General features: G+C 47.0%; 1 protein-coding gene across 1 annotated transcript in view; it reads right to left on the bottom strand.

The window, feature by feature from the left end:
* Positions 1-5,463: 5,463 nt before the first annotated feature.
* Positions 5,464-20,650, bottom strand: part of LOC311248529 (SH3-containing GRB2-like protein 3-interacting protein 1) — a gene marked incomplete at both ends in the record, with an annotated part of 80,068 nt that continues 64,881 nt past the window's right edge. Inside the window, 4 exon segments of the mRNA XM_084339395.1 lie at positions 5,464-5,486; positions 9,036-9,200; positions 11,456-11,520; positions 12,530-12,732. Coding sequence (XP_084195521.1) covers positions 5,464-5,486; positions 9,036-9,200; positions 11,456-11,520; positions 12,530-12,732 — 456 coding nt within the window.

Here is a 20,650-nt window from a genome sequence, read left to right as displayed (position 1 = left end):
TATATTAAATAATATTTTTAAAACATCCCCCACTGTGTGTCAGTGGTCAGTGGACACAGATGAAAACATATTAACATTAGGTGACAGCGGACCTGACCAGATGAAAACATATTAGGTGACAGCGCACCTGACCAGATGAAATCATATTAGGTGACAGCGCACCTGATCAGATCAAAACATTTTAGGTGACAGCGCACCTGACCAGATCAAAACATATTAGGTGAAGGTGACAAGGAAGCCACAGACTCATACCCCCCCGACACTCAACTAACCACCTCGGACAGTCGTTCATACCAGTGGCCATCAGGCTCCACAACAGTGGGCAGCGACTGCTGCCAGACATCGACCTAGAACTAATAGGAACCCAAGTAGGACAATAACACTACCTTATGCATACTGCACCTTATGTGGATACTGTGATACTGTGAATAATGAATAATGTATATTTCAGTTAGTTAGATAGTAAATTATATTGACCTATTTGTTTACACTGCTTGTGTTGTTTTCACTACCTGTACCCCCCCCCCCCTTCCCCCATGCTGCTATGATGCCTGAATTTCCCCAAGGGGATCAATAAAGGAATATCTTATCTTATCTTAAAAGGAAAGATGAAATTACCTACCTGGGTTCCATCCTATAGAGGCAAATCTTTCCTGTGACAAAATGGGATCCAATGTAATAAAACTAAGTCAACCAACGAACTAGATTCCTGTACCGGATCTCCTCTCTGGTAAACAAGAATACCTTGAAGACTCTAACAGGAGCACTCATTCAAGGGTACTACGACTATGCTTGCACCTCATGGTACCAAAGCACCTCAAAGGCACTAAAAACAAGATTACAAACATCACAAAACAAACTGGTCAGACTACTGCTTGACCTTACTCCTAAAACCCACCTCACCCCTGTCCACTTTGACAACCTAGGATGGCTTAGAGTAGACGACAGAGTACAGCAACTTGCAATGGGCCTGGTCTACAAGATACACTACACCACTAAGTTACCCATGTGCATGTCGAAATACTTCCCAAAGGTCAGTGAATACCACGACCACAACACCAGAGGGAGTTCCACAAATCATGTTCAACCCAGATAAAATAATAATAAAAAAAAAAAAAAAAAAAAAAAACGTTTTTTTTTAATAAAAGAAAATAGTCATAACTTAGAAATTAGATTGCATAGGTCTATGAATCGATATCGCGATTCTGTTTCAATTAATTGCCCAGCCCTACAGTGTGTACAGTAAGTTAGCTTGGTGATTATCATTGTGATGTAGGCTAAGCTGCCTAGCTACTGTTAGCATACAAGCACTGTAGCCTATACTTACATCCACAACGTTTTTTCTGATCCAGATGCATAAATCCACTTCTTCATGTTGCTCAGTTGCTGGTTTATACTTCGGTCCTAATGTTGGCGCAAAGTTTAATTTAGCCTGACTTGTTATAGCTGTACAGCTTACTAACTACTAAACAACAACTTTCTCATAGTCTCAACTTTCACATAGTCAAAATGGGTCCAGCTGCATGTGAGGAGGATAGGTTTAGCTCGGGCCAATCTCAAGTTTCTCAAGTTTCTTTATTAGTTGTCATACAGAAGTACAGAATACTTTTATACAAAATGCTTCTTTATGTTACATTTTGTATAAAAGTATTCTGTACTTCTGTATGACAACTAATAAAGAAACTTGAGAAACTTGAGATTGGCCCGAGCTAAACCTATCCTCCTCACATGCAGCTGGACCCATTTTGACTTTGCAATGCAGAAATCTCTGATTGGATTTGCAAGGCTGCCAATCATATTCAACCTCCGTGTATTGGATGTCAAGGGCTGTCAATCAATCAATCCTCCATTCAATGGCAAGAGTTTAACTGCACAGACCGTTCTTAGATGAAGTTAATAGCCTATTTTGATTCGCTGTTATTTATTATTTATTTAACAATGGGTCACACCTGTGAAGTTTTCTTCACGAATAATTACTGCAAGCAATACTGCAGTGCAGGCCTGCTCAGAGCTGTCAATTTTGGCCATTTTTGAAGAAAAAAAAATTCACTGGCATTTTTTTTACAGAGGAAAACATTTATAATAAAAAAAAATAATAATAATAATTTAAAAAAAAATATATATATATAGTTTTTTTTTTTTTTTTATATATATATAGGTATATGTAAATTAATAATAATTATGAATTATGAGTGAATTTGTGTTTCACGTGTTGTCATAGAGAAACCTCCACTGCCCTGTTCATATAGTCATGATCTATATTTAGTTTATCTGCATACATAAAATAAAGAGAGAGAGATCAATGTCCAATATTTCACCTTCTTTATTACCAAGTAAAACAGATATTACATTATACTTTTTTATATATTTACTCTCAAAATCTTTGGATGGGAAATTTACATGAAATGTTTGCATATTCTGTGTCTTATGCAGTGAATAGTATACAGACAAAAAAGTTATTTTATAGAAAAAAAATATATAAGCATAAAAGAAAAACGCACACACACATAAGGCAAATAAAGAATTATCACCAACAAAATATTTATGAACTGCTGAATCCTATCACCAAAAGAGAGCCAAGTGACATTTGTTGTGTGTTATTTTTCTTTCCAAATTCCACCAAAGACCAGTAAGGCTTAAATAATATAACCAGGGTTCCAAACTGATTCAAGTCAAGACGTCAAAAGTGTTCAATAAAATAATCAAATGCATGTTCAAATGTTCTTGACGATATCAAAAGCGTGGGGGAAGTGATCACGATGGCCATACGACGTGTCATGAATATGTCTCCCTGGGATGATGGTCAAACAGCCAACATACAGAAAAGGTATAATGGAGTTGCATGTTGCAATATCAATGGATGCATTGAAACCGCAGCAAGTGGGTGGAGCTTAACCCTTTCACTGCCACACGACAGCCGGTTAACCCTTTCACTGTGACGATACAGAAGGTTAGCCCTTTACTATCACACAACCGACGGCGATGCTCCATCGTTAGCTCCACGGATTGTGGTGTGGCAGTGAAAGGGTTAAAGGTGCACTATGTAGTTTTGTGAGAGTCAGAGAAGTGAATCATTTCTAAGGTATATTTTCTTAACTGAATAAACAAACGGTCCTCCCAGAGGGAAGCCGGATCCCCGGGACACTGTTTGAAGCTAGAGAGCTTCCTGAAAAGTTATTATTTCATTGCCGTCGTTTATATATTGTGTTGTTTTCATTTATGATAACACAAGATAGAATAATACAAATAAAAAAATTGAATGTCTTTCGCAGGCTCTGAAAACAACCCCCCCCCCCCCTCTGAATCTGCATAGTGCTCCTTTAAAGTGAAGGCAAACAGAATAGTTTGGATTTCAATAACACATGGAGAGCATGCATCAACATCTGGACATGGATACATTGGCATTGCAGTGGTTTAAGTGGTGATAAACAAATGCAGATTTCATGCTGTACCCTCTGGGATGATGCATCGTGGACAGTCACAGCATTTATTCAAGAAATCTATACGTTGAAAGAAACGGACGAGGATGAACAGAGATTTGAAACGTGTTGTTATGTAAACCTAATGTATCATACGGGCTAACAACAATAAATTAATAGACAATCACAGACACCATGTGTCCAAAGAGATATTTGAAGAAACATATTTCTTTTTATGTACACTTTTTACACTTAAGTCTTTTAAATATTGCTATTAGAAAATGATAAAACACCTATTTACTCCACATGGTGGAAAAACAATAAAATAAATCAACAAGAGGGACATATATCATATAGTGCTGTACTCTTGATACTAGACAATACTTTTCCATATTCTGCAGTGTCCATAATGTTAAGCCTATTAGCCAAGACCTCTGACAAAGTTCCTTATCCAAGGATTTGGCTCAGTCATGAAACATCGTCAAAGGCAACTCTCAACCAACTAGCCTGTGAGACAGTCCACTCTGACCTGACTCAACCAACTAGCCTGTGAGACAGTCCACTCTGACCTGACTCAACCAACTAGCCTGTGAGACAGTCCACTCTGACCTGACTCAACCAACTAGCCTGCGAGACAGTCCACTCTGACCTGACTCAACCAACTAGCCTGTGAGACAGTCCACTCTGACTCAACCAACTAGCCTGTGAGACAGTCCACTCTGACTCAACCAACTAGCCTGTGAGACAGTCCACTCTGACCTGACTCAACCAACTAGCCTGTGAGACAGTCCACTCTGACCTGACTCAACCAACTAGCCTGTGAGACAGTCCACTCTGACCTGACTCAACCAACTAGCCTGTGAGACAGTCCACTCTGACCTGACTCAACCAACTAGCCTGTGAGACAGTCCACTCTGACCTGACTCAACCTGCCACCATCCAGTAGATTTCTTTTTCTCTTTTAGACATGCATCATGAATCTTATATTCAGAGTGCTGATGTGTAAAATATAGTTGACCTCCTGAAGTCGTAAAGTGGCTTAGAACAGCGCTACCAAAGATATAACATCTGTGTCACGCATGACATGACAGAATCTGACCTGTAGGTGGCAGTGTCTAAATCAGGCCGCAGGTTTGCTACCGAGCAGACCTTGACCCGTGGGTTATTTGGTTGAACCCGTCGAGGACAACCAGCAAGCAAACCCCCCATACTACACATGTTTCATATTCTCCCGTTCCATTTCCATTGTTCATCCGTATTATTTGAATGTTCTATTGACGTTATCTTGTACAGTGCATCTTCCATGACCACCGGTTAGAGAGAGAGAGAGAGAGAGAGAGAGAGAGAGAGAGAGAGAGAGAGAGAGAGGAAAAAGAACAGAAATAAATAAGGCTGGATCACTGTATGAACGCACACACTGATGAAAAGTTAAGCTAATTGGAACAAAGATGGCGGGTCTGCCTACATACTGTATTTCCTCCATATTAATATAAACCCACTACTTTACTGGGCGCACAAAACTAATCATCTGGTCACTACTTGCATAAACTCAGCAGCGGCCTACTGAGGACAGAGTGGTATAAAGACAATACCCTGGTGTGTGTGTGTGTGTGTGTGTGTGTGTGTGTGTGTGTGTGTGTGTGTGTGTGTGTGTGTGTGTGTGTGTGTGTGTGTGTGTGTGTGTGTGTGTGTGTGTGTGTGTGTGTGTGTGTGTGTGTGTGTGCGCGCATGTGTCTCGTTATTACATCTCCGTTAACCCTTTCACTGCCACACGACAGAAGGTTAACCCTTTGCTATCACACAACCGACGGCGATGCTCCATCATTAGCATCATTAGCTCCGCATCCGTCGGTTGTGTGATATAGTAAAGGGCTAACCTTCTGTATTGTGGCAGTGAAAAGGTTAACCGGCTGTCGTGTGGCAGTGAAAGGGTTAATCCTTTTCTGCCCAAGTTAAAGGTTTCAGACGTCTCTCTAGGATCCAAGGTCTCTCTCTCTCCCTCTCCGACCGACCGTCACACAGTCCTGGCTGCCGCTCTCGTCCACTAGTTATCAGCCAAGTATCTACCTGTGAAGGAGAGGACAAACAGAGAGAAGCTTAAATACACATTATTATTACATGGCGTTTTAACATTCGCCAAAATGCTTGATTGTGATTGGTCAATAGCGCTCGGTGGCCCCTGACAGCGGTCAGTTATTTCTCGATAACGGACCGCTGCTATGGGCAACGCGCAATAATGACCGCTGATACGGGTAACACAGCGCTATTGACCAATCACAATCAAGCGTTTTGGTGGCAGACGGTCACGAGAGCTGAGCTCAGCATGTGCACAGCTGCACTCGTCAGGTGATCAGACCACACACCTGCCGGCTGCCGGCGATGATGACAGAGGAGGAGCCACAGAACAACTGCGTCTGCATTTGATCTTGTCTTGTCGATGGTGTAAAATGAATTGGGTATATTGTTAGTAAGTTAGCCATGTAATAAGCGGGATAATGTATAGCTATACTCGGTCATTGTTGCAAAATAATTGACCTTCACTGCGTTTAGAGTGTGGTGGCAGAATGCCATATAAATATACCAACATCCTATAAAATAGATTACATCCACGTATGAATACCGGTCATTACAAAAACACATGTGGTTTTGGAGAGGGTGGCCATTTTGGCCGGGTTCCAGATGCAATGTGTGTGAACTTGTGTGTTGCGGCTGGATGAATACCTGAGTTGTTGACAGACAAGAAATGTCTGACACTTGTATATTCTGAGAACGTCATTTGTCCATTAGCAAGCACTCTTCAAGCACTCTTCAAGCACTCTTCAAGCACTCTTCAGCAAGCTCGAATGAACCGGCCCCTTGTGCTTTCACAGTTGACCGTGTCAGAGACTCCAGTCTCTCTTATACTCAGTTGACTGATTTGAAAAAGCACTTAAACTTGACCTCAAATCCCCTCGGCTTTCTGCAATGTCACAATGAAAAACACATCTCATGTAACTCACACCCCCTAAATCTCCACCAATGAAATAGTAGACTGCAGATCCTACCAATAGGAAAATGACCCTCCTATGGTTGTAAACATGCCAAGAATAAGAGTATAAGTAGTGCCTCCGAGATTATGATGTTAGGACTTGTTGAAACTTCATTGTTAACTCATTGAATAAACAATCTCCTCCTGTTCATCCGTCCGATCTGATCTGTGTGCCGTCTGTGTCTCTGACTTCAACCCTGATTCATGTTTGGCTACTACATTTAATCAGGGTAATTTAAATAGTTGTTAATCAAGGTAATTAACTACAAGAGAACACCTCGGCGAGGCGCCTCTGTGTTCTAAACTCCGTGTCGGTCAATTATTTTGCGACAATGACAAGCATCCCTTACTTAAATGAATGGCTTCGATCTCATAAAACCATTAATGTCACTTTGTTTTACAGTTTCATGTTAATTTGTTTAGACTAATTTGTTGTTGTTTTTGTTATTATTATTACTTTGATTATTATTGTTATCATTATTATTATCTTAATATTATGAAATCTTTTTATGAACTTATTTCACTTTACCTTTGTTTTTGTGTTTAACAAAATACAAATGTATCCGATGATTTAATGAGTTGAGGCCCATCTGGGTCGCTGGCCTCGACTCAGCACCTTTATACACTTTCTGTCACGGTCAATGTTTTTTTACTGTTTTGCTGAAATGGTGCGAAATAAAGAAATAAAATAAAAAAATCTCAAGGTGGAGAATTCCATTCCAGCCACTCCAGTCCAATTTCACTCCAGATGGTGTGTCTCTCTCTCTGTGTGAGTGTGTGCTTAGGGGTGTGTCTCTCTCTCTGTGTGAGTGTGTGCTTAGGGGTGTGTCTCTCTCTCTCTGTGTGTGTGTGTGTCTCTCTCTGTGTGTGTGTGTCTCTCTCTCTCTGTGTGTGTGTCTCTCTCTCTCTGTGTGTGTGTCTCTCTCTCTCTGTGTGTGTGTGTGTGTGTGTGTGTGTGTGTGTGCTTAGGGGTGTAACGGCACACAAACACCACGGTTCGGTACGTACCTCGGTTTTGAAGCCACGGTTCGGTACGGGTTTTCGGTACAGTGGGGTAAAGTTTGGCTTTCCATGTTCCACTCAGGGGTGATGTAGTGTGCAGTACCTAACTGTACTTGTAGGGTGATGTAGTGTGCAGTAACTAACTGTACCTGTAGGGTGATGTAGTGTGCAGTAACTAACTGTACCTGTAGGGTGATGTAGTGTGCAGTAACTAACTGTACTTGTAGGGCTGTCAACGAATATTATTTTTTTTATAATTTTTTTCACTTTTTCTGTAGTTTGCTCCCATCCCAATTTAGTCGTTATGCCAATTCCCTTCCTGGTCGTTGCGCGCATTGCTCCACTGTCGGCCTGGGGAGGGTGTAGAACTACCACACGCCTCCTCCGATACATGTGGAGTCGCCAGCCGCTTCTTTTCACCCGACAGCGAGGACTCTCACCGGGGGAACGTAACGCGTGCGGAGGTTCACGCTATCACCCCCCGATCCCCTCCCTGCTGAACAGGTGCCCCGACCGACCAGTAGGAGTCGCTGTTTACAACGATCAGGACGCGTGAATATTCTCCAGCCGTACTGAACCTTAGGTCCATACGTGTTCGTTACACCCCTGTGTGTGTGATACGTGTTCGTTACCCCCTGTGTGTGATACGTGTTCGTTACACTGTGTGTGTGATACGTGTTCGTTACACCCCTGTGTGTGATACGTGTTCGTTACACCCCTGTGTGTGTGATACGTGTTCGTTACCCCCTGTGTGTGTGATACGTGTTCGTTACACTGTGTGTGTGATACGTGTTCGTTACACCCCTGTGTGTGATACGTGTTCGTTACACCCCTGTGTGTGATACGTGTTCGTTACACCCCTGTGTGTGATACGTGTTCGTTACACCCCTGTGTGTGATACGTGTTCGTTACACCCCTGTGTGTGTGATACGTGTTCGTTACCCCCTGTGTGTGTGATACGTGTTCGTTACACTGTGTGTGTGATACGTGTTCGTTACACCCCTGTGTGTGATACGTGTTCGTTACACCCCTGTGTGTGATACGTGTTCGTTACACCCCTGTGTGTGATACGTGTTCGTTACACCCCTGTGTGTGATACGTGTTTGTTACACCCCTGTGTGTGATACGTGTTCGTTACACCCCTGTGTGTGATACGTGTTCGTTACACCCCTGTGTGTGATACGTGTTCGTTACACCCCTGTGTGTGATACGTGTTCGTTACACCCCTGTGTGTGTGATACGTGTTCGTTACACCCCTGTGTGTGATACGTGTTCGTTACACCCCTGTGTGTGATACGTGTTCGTTACACCCCTGTGTGTGATACGTGTTCGTTACACCCCTGTGTGTGATACGTGTTCGTTACACCCCTGTGTGTGATACGTGTTCGTTACACCCCTGTGTGTGTGATACGTGTCCCGTTACACCCCTGTGTGTGATACGTGTTCGTTACACCCCTGTGTGTGATACGTGTTCGTTACACCCCTGTGTGTGATACGTGTTCGTTACACAGACTGGTTCAGTGTTCATGCGGTCAAACCGAATGTAACGTATGGATGATAGACTTCTCTCTTACACTGAAACTGACCTGCACCGAATCTCTTCTTGACCAGCGACAGTCGGAAGCCGGCGCCCAGCAGCTGGATGTCGCAGCCCGACAGAGTGCTGCCCTCGCTGGTGAACTCCACCTCCAGCTGGGAGGGCGTGCTGGGGCCCTCGGACAGCTGGAAGCGGCCCAGCAGAGCACCGACACCTGCAGGACACAGACGGGGAGGTGGGGGGGGGGTCAGTGGAGGGTCATGATGAGGAGGAGGAGAGGAGGAGGAGGAGGAGGAGGAGGAGGAGGAGGAAGAGGAGGAGGAGGAGGAGGAGGAGGAGGAAGAGGAGGAGGAGGAGGAGGAGGAGGAGGAGGAGGAGGAGGAGGAGGGGGAGGAGAGGGAGGAGAGGAGGAGGAGGGGGAGGAGAGGAGGAGGAGGGTCACATTATTAGTTTGAGAAATATCACTTCCAAGGCCAGGCCGTCTTCTCATACAGAGCATCCCACCAATGGAACTCAATACCTCAAACAATTAGAGTGTCCACATCATATCACTCATTCAAGTGCAGGGTTAAGGAATGGCTCATTGATAACCAGCATTGTCAACACTGAGGTGTGTGTGCGTGCGTGTGTGTGTGTGTGTGTGTGTGTGTGTGTGTGTGTGAATCCTTTAAGGTTAATGTTGGGGTGAAGCAGGGCTGTGTCTTGGCTCCGGTGCTCTTTAATCTCCTCCTCTCTGCCGTCACCTGCCTCTTCCGCCGAGCCCTGGGACATGAAGACGGTGTCCATGTGGAATACCGCCTTGATGGTAGTCTCTTCAACATCCGCCGGCTCCAGGCTCCACACAAAGACAAAATCCTGCCAAGTATGTGAGCTACAGTACGCTGATGACTGTGCCATCTTAGCTCACAGTCCAGAGTCTATGCAGCATGCTCTCGACACCATATCCAGCCTGTACCAATCCTTCGGTCTCCAGGTCAACATACAAAAAACCGAAGTCATGTCCCAACTCACTTCCCGAACCTCTACACCTCCCAGTTTTCACATAAACGGTGTTCCACTCAAAACAGTGGATAATTCCACCTACCTCGGCTCCACTCTGTCCTCATGCTGCTCCCTTGACGCGGAGATACACACACGTATCAATAAAGCGGCATCATCCTTTGGACGCCTACGCAGCAGGGTTTTTGAAAACCGAAACCTGAAGATCAGCACCAAGGTTGCCGTTTACAACGCAGTATGTCTCTCCACTCTGCTCTATGGAGCAGAATCCTGGACCCCATACCGCCGGCACATCACCAACCTGGACGCTTTCCACATCCGTTGCCTCCAAAGGATCCTCGGCCTGACCTGGGAAGATGGAGTCCCCCACACAGACATCCTCAACAACACCAACTCAATCTGTATGGCCGCAGCTGTGGCCAAAAAACATCTTCGCTGGATAGGGCACACCATACGTATGCCTGACCACCGCCTGCCCCGCCAAGTCCTCTATGGCCAACTGAGAGGAACAGAGCGGGCTGCTGGAGGCCAAAAGAGACGCTTTAAGGACGACACCAGGGACCTCCTAAAGTGTGCAAACATCACGCAGCTTGAAACTCTGGCACTCGACAGATCAGCCTGGCAAGTCACTTGTGCCACTGCAGTTTCCCAAATACACCAAACGAACCAAGACCGAAGATCTGAGAGGCGCACACAACGACACCAGCGGGCGGCTGGCATCCCCCAGGTATCTGGCTTCCCTTGCGCCATCTGTGGACGGGTGTGCGGCTCAAGGATTGGACTCAACGCCCACGAGAAGTGGCACCGCTGTCGCTAACTCCCCCCCCCACCCCCCCCTCTCCCCATCCCTGGAGCAAGCGTCATCATCGAACACGATGGACAGCTAAGAGAGTGTGTGTGTGTGTGTGCGTGCGTGCGTGCGTGCGTGCATGCGTGCGTGCGTGCGTGTGTGTGTGTGTGTGTGTGTGTGTGTGTGTGTGTGTGTGTGTGTGTGTGTGTGTGCGTGTGTGTGTGTGTGTGTGTGTGTGTGTGTGTGTGTGTGTGTGTGGATATGGTGCGTTTCTCTATGCCTGGGTGATGTACTCTGTCCTTGTGTCCATGACTGTATTGTGCCCTGTATCCCTATCACATGTTCTACTATATGTGCTTTTGTTGTGTTTTTATTCTAATGTTATTTATCTTGATTTTATTCTGTTTGTATTGCTAACCCTTTTTCACACAGGATGTTAGCCTGTACCTTCTGGCAGGAGGGGCACTGCCAATGGAAATTAGCCTTTTGGCTCAAATTGGGTGCATTTACATTTGTAAAATGTTTTATTAATGTACGCTGTCCCCCTTGAACAAATAAAGTAAACCTAAACCTAAGTCTAGTCTAGTGAAGCAAAAAGAGATGGCGAGAACATTGTGTGTTCATATTCATTCACATTACGACAGTGAGGAAGAGGAGGATGGGGTAAAGGAAGGCCCTACCTCCGTTCTCAGACCTCTGAGAGAGACTGGCTATCTTCCACAGCATGGTCTGCTGCTCGGGGTTCCTGTGTGAGAGAACAGCCGGTCAGGTTGTGGATGGATGGTGTAACATGGAGCGATACCCTAACCCTACCCCTACCCCTGGGTTCCTGTGGTCAGGTTGTGGATGGATGGTGTAACATGGAGCGATACCCTAACCCTACCCCTGGGTTCCTGTGGTCAGGTTGTGGATGGATGGTGTAACATGGAGCGATACCCTACCCCTGGGTTCCTGTGGTCAGGTTGTGGATGGATGGTGTAACATGGAGCGATACCCTAACCCTGGGTTCCTGTGGTCAGGTTGTGGATGGATGGTGTAACATGGAGCGATACCCTAACCCTGGGTTCCTGTGGTCAGGTTGTGGATGGATGGTGTAACATGGAGCGATACCCTAACCCTACCCCTGGGTTCCTGTGGTGTAATCCTTAAAATCCTAAACAACAGCAACAACAAAGCACATGTATCTAATAAAGTGGTGACAACATTTAACCCTTTCACTGCCACACCACAGAAGGTTAACCCCTTGGGGTGGCTGGGTGGCGCAGCGGACATTGCGCTCGTCACTAACGCAAGAGACACCGGGTTCAACTCCGGCTGTCAGCGTTGCCTCCGGCTTGGGCCGGCCGTCATACTGGCTCAATTGGCAGAGCCAGCGGGTGGAAGTCGATGGGTGGTAATCTGGACGTTGTGGACAGCGACTCCTACAGGTCGGTCGGGGCGCCTGCACAGCAGAGACAGGAAATAGCGGGGGTAGTGTGAGCCTCCCACACGTTACACCACGCCACTGAGAGTCCGCGCTGGCAGGTGAAAAGATGTGACAGGCTGCCTCCACATGTATCGGAGGGGACATGCAAGGCTTCTATCCTCCCTACAACCGACCAGTGGGGGGCACATGCGAGCAACGATCAGGACAGGGGAGGGAGAATTGGCACGAGAGGTAAATTGGGATGGGGCGAAAGATCACAGAGAAAGGTGGCAGTGAAAGGGTTAAAATAATTCCACTCGTCTGATTGGACGGCGGACGGCGTCCTCACCAGGCGGCGGGCGGGATCATGGCTTGGAGCTTGGCCACGCCCCCATGCACAGGGACCAGGAAGTGGAGGTTGTGGAGTGGCGAGGGCGTGGCCATGGCCTCTGTGTTGTACTTGTAGTCGACCCTGAGGTCAGTGCTGGTGGCGTCGCCTCGCCAACTCACCGCCAGGCTCAGAGGAGTGGACTGGATGCCCCTGGTGGAGACCTGAGGAAGTGCACACGTTTACACTTTAAAACATAATTATTACAATATCTTCATCACCGTGTTATTATGATATGGTGTGCGGTGACTTTAATTCCAAATTTCATGTTGATTTCAAAAGGCTCTAGATAAATTAACAGAATTAACAGATCAAGTTTCAAGTTTCTTTATTAGTTGTCATACAGAAGTACAGAATACTTTTATACAAAATGCTTCTTTCTGTTTCGCTCCAGAGACTGTGCTAGGCAAAAATAGATAATAAAATAAGTATAGCAAGTATAAAATAGAAGTCAAGTACGTAGACAAAAATGTTCAGTATATACATATATACAATGCTCTATGTAGAGTAGAAGTAACTGAGTTACCATACAATATACAATATACTATACAGTGCAAAACAGAAGTGGGATGAGGTACAATTTAGGTACAATATAATTGTTGGAGCCAAATGTATGATTTTGTTTACTTTGTAAATAATTGTATAGGTCTATAGTCTATATTTCATATATTTTAAACATAGCCTATAGAAGCAATTAAAATGCCATAATCTATATAATCACTGTTAGTGCCAAATGTATGGTTTTGAAATTATTATTATTATTATTGTTATCGGTATGAATGAAGTCATGACTTATATAAATAATGGGTTTTGTGATCATGTATTGTTGTAATTATTATATTTTTGATAAGCTAATTATGAGATGCCAATGAGATGCATGTGGCTAATTTGGGGAACAGGCATCAGGTGTTTAAAATGGGCTGGCCGTCACACAGCCAGTGTTCTAAGAATGTTTGGTATGTGGCGACACGGTTTTTTGACCGCTGCAGAGCAGCCTATGTTTTGATTGTTTTGATTCTACAATATGATTTCGCCGTCAAACGGTAAGATAAACATTTCCTATGGTTCATTGTGGGGATTATTGGAATCCAAAGATCTACATGGAAAATATGAAAGGAAAATAAATGTCATATACAAAATCCGATCTCCCGAGTGCTGCTATCTGAGCGCGTCAACCAAGCGCATACCAGTAGAACCAGAAGGTGCATTTACGTTGTATAAGGATTGCATCTTTAATAATTTACAGTAAGGTGTAATGAGGTATGGGTTGTAGTGCAAATTCTTTATCGATAAATATAAAGTGTGCTTAGGTGTACTAAAGTGGTTAAAGTGGGTGCTGCAGTGAGTTGTATGTTTAAAGTGAGTGTGTGCGTGTGGGTGTGTGATGGTTGTTACATAGTGTTATTGTTCGTTGAGCATCCTGATGGCCTGGGGATAGAAGCTTCTTCTGAGTCTTTCTGTGCTTGCCATGAGACTCCGGTATCGCTTGCCTGACTGCAGCAGTTCAAAGAGGCAGTTGTTTGGGTGGCTCGGAATTCTCTTAGCCTTGCCCATGCACCGCTTGTTGTAAATGCCCTGGAGAGTGGGAAGCCCCCCTCCAATTGTGTGTTTGGCTGAGCGGGCCACTCTCTGTAGTCTGCTACGGTCTTGTGCGGTGCTATTCCCAAACCAGGAGGTGATATTGCCAGTCAGTATGCTCTCTATTGTGCATGAGTAGAAGTTCTTAAGGATCTTCTGACTGACTTGGAACTTCCTTAGGCGTTTGAGGTGGTGGTGGTGGTAGTAGTGGTGGTGGTTTTAGTAGTAGTGGTGGTGGTGGTAGTAGTGGTGGTGGTGGTGGTGGTTTTAGTAGTAGTGGTGGTGGTGGTGGTGGTGGTGGTGGTTTTAGTAGTAGTGGTGGTGGTTTTAGTAGTAGTGGTGGTGGTGGTGGTGGTTTTAGTAGTAGTGGTGGTGGTGGTGGTAGTAGTGGTGGTGGTGGTGGTGGTGGTTTTAGTAGTAGTGGTGGTGGTTTTAGTAGTAGTGGTGGTGGTGGTAGTAGTGGTGGTGGTGGTGGTGGTTTTAGTAGTAGTGGTGGTGGTAGTAGTAGTGGTGGTGGTGGTGGTGGTTTTAGTAGTAGTGGTGGTGGTGGTGGTAGTAGTGGTGGTGGTGGTGGTGGTGGTTTTAGTAGTAGTGGTGGTGGTTTTAGTAGTAGTGGTGGTGGTGGTAGTAGTGGTGGTGGTGGTGGTGGTGGTTTTAGTAGTGGTGGTGGTGGTGGTGGTGGTGGTGGTTTTAGTAGTAGTGGTGGTGGTTTTAGTAGTAGTGGTGGTGGTGGTAGTAGTGGTGGTGGTGGTGGTGGTGGTTTTAGTAGTGGTGGTGGTGGTTTTAGTAGTAGTGGTGGTGGTGGTGGTAGTAGTGGTGGTGGTGGTGGTGGTGGTTTTAGTAGTAGTGGTGGTGGTTTTAGTAGTAGTGGTGGTGGTGGTAGTAGTGGTGGTGGTAGTAGTGGTGGTGGTGGTGGTTTTAGTAGTAGTGGTGGTGGTTTTAGTAGTAGTGGTGGTGGTGGTGGTAGTAGTGGTGGTGGTGGTGGTGGTGGTGGTTTTAGTAGTAGTGGTGGTGGTGGTGGTTTTAATAGTAGTGGTAGTAGTGGTAGTAGTGGTGGTGGTGGTGGTGGTGGTGGTGGTTTTAGTGGTACTGGTGGTGGTGGTTTTAATAGTACTGTTTTTTTTTATTGATTGATTGAAAACTTTATTAACAGATTGCAGAATGGGTAAAATACAGTACAGCTCAATACACATAATTGTTAAGGGGATGCAGACCAGAGAAAGACTTTCGTCTTGTTTACATCAGGGTCCCCCATTTTCAATTCATCCGGACATATATGACATACATGATGACATACAGATAGACAGTACTGCTACATCTATACATTTATGACATACCAGATTTGCAAATACAGTACTGTTTGTGATACAAAAAGAGTCCAGAAAAGAGAGTATATACATTTGACGTAAAAACTGTACATTGGGGGAGGTTGGGTAGGTGGGGTAGGGCTGGGGGGGGGGGGGGGGGGGCTGTACATTGGAGGTGGTTGGGTGGGTGGGGTGGGGGTGGGGGTTGGGTAGGAGGGGTGGGTGGGGAACACTGTACAACTGTACAAGCAAAACGATAGGTTATGTATATAACCTAGTTATATTAGTATTGGCTGAGCGTCCCGCTCTAGCCTAATGAGATACCCCTTATCTCCTAGTACCTACTGTACACTAGGGCTGCAACTAATGACTAATTTGGTAGTCGACTAATCTGTCGATTATTTTTTCGATTAGTCGACTAATCGAAAACCAATTATGTAAACAAACAAAAAAAAAGGATATAATTTTTTAATTTTAATTTTTTTAAACTACCTATCTTTGTGAAAGTGGCTTCTCAGCTCTGGTCCAGCTGAAGACAGAGCAGAGGAACATATTGGACATTGAGCATGACCTCAGAGTTGCTTGTCTACCATCACCCCAGACTTTGAGACTCTTGTCAGGACCAAACAACAACATCATAACATGATGATCCCATAGCAAATTAAAATAATGACTCATGAAACATTTGAATTTGGATCTTAAGCCACTTTAAATGAAAATGTATTTGAAGAACAATACAGCAATCACTCATAACAAGATAAATAAATTAAATAATACAAATTAAAGTGGAAGTGTACTTTAAATAACTAAAAAAATAATAATAAAAAAGAAATAACTAGCAGCATCTGCCCCCAGCACCGCGGCTGATGGGGCTGTAACTTGGTCCAGGACCAGGAGGGTGACGTGGAACAGCTATAAGGGGAGAGGGGGATGAGTCAGATCAGACAGACTTCTAGGTCTTTTGTTTGCTGTGTGTGAGAGGAGTCCGTGTATGTGTGTGTGTCTTACTCTGATTGCTGTGTGAGTGAGAGGAGTGTGTGTACTGTGTAATTTGTGTGTGTGTCTTACTCTGATCGCTGTGTGTGAGTGAGAGGAGTGTGAATGTGTGTGTGTCTTACTCTGATCGCTGTGTGTGAGAGAGAGGAGTGTGAATGTGTGTGTGTCTTACTCTGATCGCTGTGTGTGAGTGAGAGGAGTGTGAATGTGTGTGTCTTACTCTGATCGCTGTGTGTGAGTGAGAGGAGTGTGAATGTGTGTGTGTCTTACTCTGATCGCTGTGTGTGAGAGAGAGGAGTGTGAATGTGTGTGTGTCTTACTCTGATCGCTGTGTGTGAGTGAGAGGAGTGTGTATGTGTGTGTGTCTTACTCTGATCGCTGTGTGTGAGTGAGAGGACTGTGTATGTGTGTGTCTTACTCTGATCGCTGTGTGTGAGTGAGAGGACTGTGTATGTGTGTGTCTTACTCTGATCGCTGTGTGTGAGTGAGAGGAGTGCATGTGTAATGTATTGTGTGTCTAGTCTGATCATCATCTCCTGCAGGGGAACAATGTTTTCAATGTCCAAAATTTGCTATGGGATCATCATGTTATGATGTTGTCTGGAACCCTGAGAAGCCACTCTCACAAAGATAGGTAGTGCAAAAAAAAAAGGTTTTTTTTAATGACTAATCGACGCAACAATTTCTCGTCGACGATTTTTTATAATCGACGTCGTCGATTATGTCGACTAATCGTTGCAGCCCTACTGTACACCACCACAAACAACTTAATGCACCCATACCTGATCGGGCCCCGCCCCTATGGAGGCGTAGCCTATAAGACCATGGCTCTGGTCACCAAACACTCTTCCTCGCCAAATCTCGTTCCAGTAAAAGATCCCTCAAAAGTGAACTCAGGGCCGCGTAGAGCGGGACGCTCAGCCAATACTAATATAACTAGGTTATATACATAACCTATCGTTATATATCGTATGGCTATCGCGTCCCGCTCTAGCCTAATGAGATATGGGTTAGAGCGGACGCGAGACCCGACAGATGTACCCCCTGAGGACCCGTAAGCCCACATCAAGGGGTGCGGGGAGCCCTGTCACCCCATCCTTCCTAATGAAGGGGGGGCGCAGTCAACTCCACCTGAATGCGAACAAGAGGGAACTATAACCCCTTGAACACACCGCACAGGCGGAACCACGTGTGACTCAACACACTGTGGCCCAAACCCACACACTCCTGCTACCCTACCAAAGGACGGGAAGCAGGAAAGGCCACAGACCCCAGAACCACCTGGGAGACAGAACCCCCGGTCATGTCCATGAGTTAAAACCTTACAAAGGGGCCCGGGGGGGCGGTTAGGTGGCGTAGCGGAGAATGCGTTCGTCACCAACCCCGGAGCTGTGAGCTGGATTCGCCTGTTCGAATCCAGCTCACAGCTCCGGGGTTGTCACCAGCTTGGCTGGCCGTTCACACTAATACAATTGGCTGTATTAGAGGGTGGGAGAAGCTGGCGGGGTGGGTCCGGGTCGTTGTAAACAGCGACTCCTACAGTTCGGTCGGGGCGCCTGCTAAGCGCGGATAGGACCTGAGGGGGATAGTGTGATCTTCCCACACGCTACGCCCTCTCGGGGAGGATCCGCGCTGCCAGGTGAAAAGAAGCGGTTGATTGGCTGGACGTGTGTCGGAGGAAACACGTGATAGCCTCCACTCTCCCAGATGATCTGACTGTGGGGGGTAAGTGCGCAGCGACCAGGAAGGGATTGGGAATTGGCATACGACTAACATTGGGATGGGAGAAAATCGGAGGAAAATGGAGGGGGAAAAAGATCAAAAAAAAAAAAAAAAGAGGCCCGGGGAGGACCATGAAGCTGCAGCACAGATGTCCTCCACCGAGGCCCCACCCAGGAGAGCGGCAGAGGCAGCCACCCCACGAGTGGAGTGCGCCCTGACGCCCCCAGGGGGATCCTGCCCAGCCAACGTGTAGCAGAGGGCAATGCCCTCGCACAACCAATGGGACAGGCGCTGTTTCGACAGTGCCTTACCAGCACGAGACCCACCGTAACAGACAAAAAGCTGATCGGTAACCCTGAGGTCCTGAGTACGGCTGAGGTAAATTCCCAAAGCACGGACTGGACATGACAGGTGAAGGCCCGCATCCAACTCACTGGCGTGAGGAGGAGGACGAAACGCCTGAACCACAATATCCCGGGAGCGGAAGGAACTCCGGATATTTTTAGGCACGAAAGCAGGATTAGGTCGCAGAGTGGCACCGCAATCGGCCCGAAAAGACAGGCACTCTGGACGTACCGAGAGAGCACAGAGCTCACCACGCGTTTAGCGGAAGTGACAGCCAGTAGGAACGCGGTCTTGAAAGACAGCTGTACGCCTGCTCGAGCGGCTCAAACGGGGCCAAGGACAACCGACCGAGGACCAATTGAAGATCCCAACTCGGAGCCAAGGAGCGTTGCACCGGCTTAACGCGTCGAGCGCCAAGCAGGAAACGCTTCACAAGAGGGTGGCTGAACAAGACATCCCCTCAACCCCTCATGATAGGAGGATATAGCTGCTGCATATACCCTCACCGTCGAAGCCGACAGTCTATCAAGGAGAGACTGGAGGTAACTAAGGACAGCATCCAGGGGGCAGGAGACTGAGTCCCGGCCCCCCGCCTTACACCACACTTGGAACATACGTCATCTGCCCGCGTAAGCGCGACAGTGGAGGGAGCATGCGCATTCCGGATGGTAACACCATCAGGATCAAGAACCTGCGCCCCTCAACGTACCCGTCCCAACAACTGACCTAACAGATGTATGGGGAAGAATCCCAGGCGGCACGGCATCGGTCCCAGACCTGCCTGGCTATGTCCGGACGTAATCCCCACCCGTCAGGATGAGGACCGCCCCGCGACAGTACACCTGTACCCACATTCTCCCTGCCGGGGATGTGGGGAGCCCTCAGGCCGCGCAGATGGAGGACGCCCATAGCCAGCCGCCCGCCGCCTGGTGCAGACGGGGGGAGCGTACTCCTCCCTGTCTGTCGATACACGACACTGACGTCGTACCGTCCGTCCTGATCAACACCATTTGTGGACAGAAGGACCGCTTTCAACACCAACACATTGAACGTAGCGCAGACCGGGCAGCATGGTTTGCCAGCTGCCCCCTACTGCGTTGGCCCGACGCGTCACCAGCGAGGGAGGCGTCGGTAAAAACGCGACGTGAGACAGCGCCGTAACCGTCCTAGGACGGAACCTCCCGAGCGGGTTGACAACACGCTCTGAGAGGGATGCCCATAGCCCTCCAACCGTTGACTGGGAAGAGGAGTACTCTACATCCAGTCTACAGCAACCCCAGGCTGGTAGAGACCTGCCTGGTACGAGACCTGACGATCCACCTTGACCGCGAAGGACCAGAACGTCGTCAGGGCAGAATACACTCCGTAACCCCTGACTACGCAGAGGCCCCAGTGCGGCCTCCACGCACTTGGTGAAGATGCGGGGAGCCAGAGAAAACCGAATGGCAGCCTCTGGTACTCATACGCTAACCCTGCAAAGGAAGCGTAGGTAAGCCCTAGGATGGAAGATCAGAGATGCGCATACGCATCCTACAGGTCTATGGAGGAGAACCAGACCCCCACCTGACAGTGTTCAACAGGTAGGAGACGATCCAAAAAATGCTGAACCTTCCCATGGGACAGGTCCAGCCTGGGTCTGACACCCCCCCCTCCCGATTTCTCAGGCAGAGAACACCGGGAGGAGAACGCCACGACGATGGCTTGCTTCGTCCACAGAGATTGGATCTCATTGACCAGAGCTGTCACTGCTGGAGACCCTGACAATAGGGTCTGTACCAAACCTGAAAACGGGTGTGGTTGTGTAAACACAAGTCCCCGCCTCAGCGTTCTCTCCATCCACCTCGGCATATGGTACTGCCGTAGTCATATGTGATGACACTCCCAACGCACCCGCCGCCATGTGGCGCAGGTCCGCCAGGAACTGTAGATAGTTGGCCCGGTCCCCCCGCTGTGCGTAGCCAACCCTGGAACCGTGCGAGCAGAGCGTTCCATGTCGGGACATCTGACCCTACCCACGAGGCAATCGCACCCAAGGGGGGACCCCGACAGAAAGGGCCGGTTTGATACGGGGGGCTTCCTAGGTGAAAAAAGCCCCCTTACTGAACACCCCTCCAGAACATGCTGAGGAGTTGTT

The sequence above is a fragment of the Notolepis coatsorum genome (genome assembly GCF_963971535.1).
Source record: "Notolepis coatsorum genome assembly, contig: SCAFFOLD_190, whole genome shotgun sequence".
Taxonomy (NCBI): domain Eukaryota; kingdom Metazoa; phylum Chordata; class Actinopteri; order Aulopiformes; family Paralepididae; genus Notolepis; species Notolepis coatsorum.
Note: the sequence above shows the minus strand (reverse complement) of the source record. Positions and strands in the feature narration are given on the sequence as shown.